General features: G+C 61.5%; 1 protein-coding gene across 1 annotated transcript in view; it reads right to left on the minus strand.

The window, feature by feature from the left end:
- The window catches only part of GPR87 (G protein-coupled receptor 87), a 2137-nt gene that overhangs the window by 976 nt on the left and 459 nt on the right, over positions 1-702 (minus strand). Inside the window, 1 exon segment of the mRNA XM_010156260.1 lies at positions 2-109. Coding sequence (XP_010154562.1) covers positions 2-109 — 108 coding nt within the window.

Raw genomic sequence — 702 nt, forward strand, 5'->3', positions numbered from 1 at the left:
AGGTAAAGCACGGGCAGGACGATGGTGGTGAACTCGTCGTGTGTGGCGTTCCCTGGTAAGGCTGCTGTGGCGTTGGGTGACGTCCTGTTGTCTTGGCTCAGGCGGTCATCTGCGGGAAGGAGGGAGAGGAGCAGGTTTAGAGCGTGTTGCTAGCGTTTCACAGAAGGGGCAGTTTTATGACTGGCCCCTAGAAAGTGGCATGTCTGGGCAGTTCCGGAGGCTGCTCGGGTTAACCAGCCCAGAAAACCCAAGTGCGCTGGCTTTGGTCAGGACAGAGTTAATTTTCGGCAGAGTGGCTGGCGTGAGGCTGGTTTGGATTTGCCCTGCGAAGGGCACTGATAAGGGGCTGGTTAGCAGGTGCTGGGCAGTGCCGCACCAGTTCCAAGCTGGGTTGGCGCTGGCGGTGCTGAGCCGGGTGAGGCTGGAGCAGTGCTGGGGCGGGGGGCAGCGGGGCCTGGCGGGGGGCGGCTTTCTGCAGGTAAACAGGTTGGCAGTGTTTGAAGAAGATAAATAGCTTGGCAGTTCTCCGTAGAGAGAACAGGTAGATCCGGTTACGACACGGATTTGAGTGGCCTTCGCGTGCCGGCTGTCCAAGGGGAACGGGGCGCTCCCCCGCCGCTGCTCCCGGCCGGGGCTGTGGGACGTGCAGGTACGTGCCAGCGTGCCGGGACGGACTGTTACCGAAATCCTCGGCTGGTGTGG

This window comes from Eurypyga helias, unplaced genomic scaffold (genome assembly GCF_000690775.1).
Source record: "Eurypyga helias isolate BGI_N326 unplaced genomic scaffold, ASM69077v1 scaffold25927, whole genome shotgun sequence".
Taxonomy (NCBI): Eukaryota; Metazoa; Chordata; class Aves; order Eurypygiformes; family Eurypygidae; genus Eurypyga; species Eurypyga helias.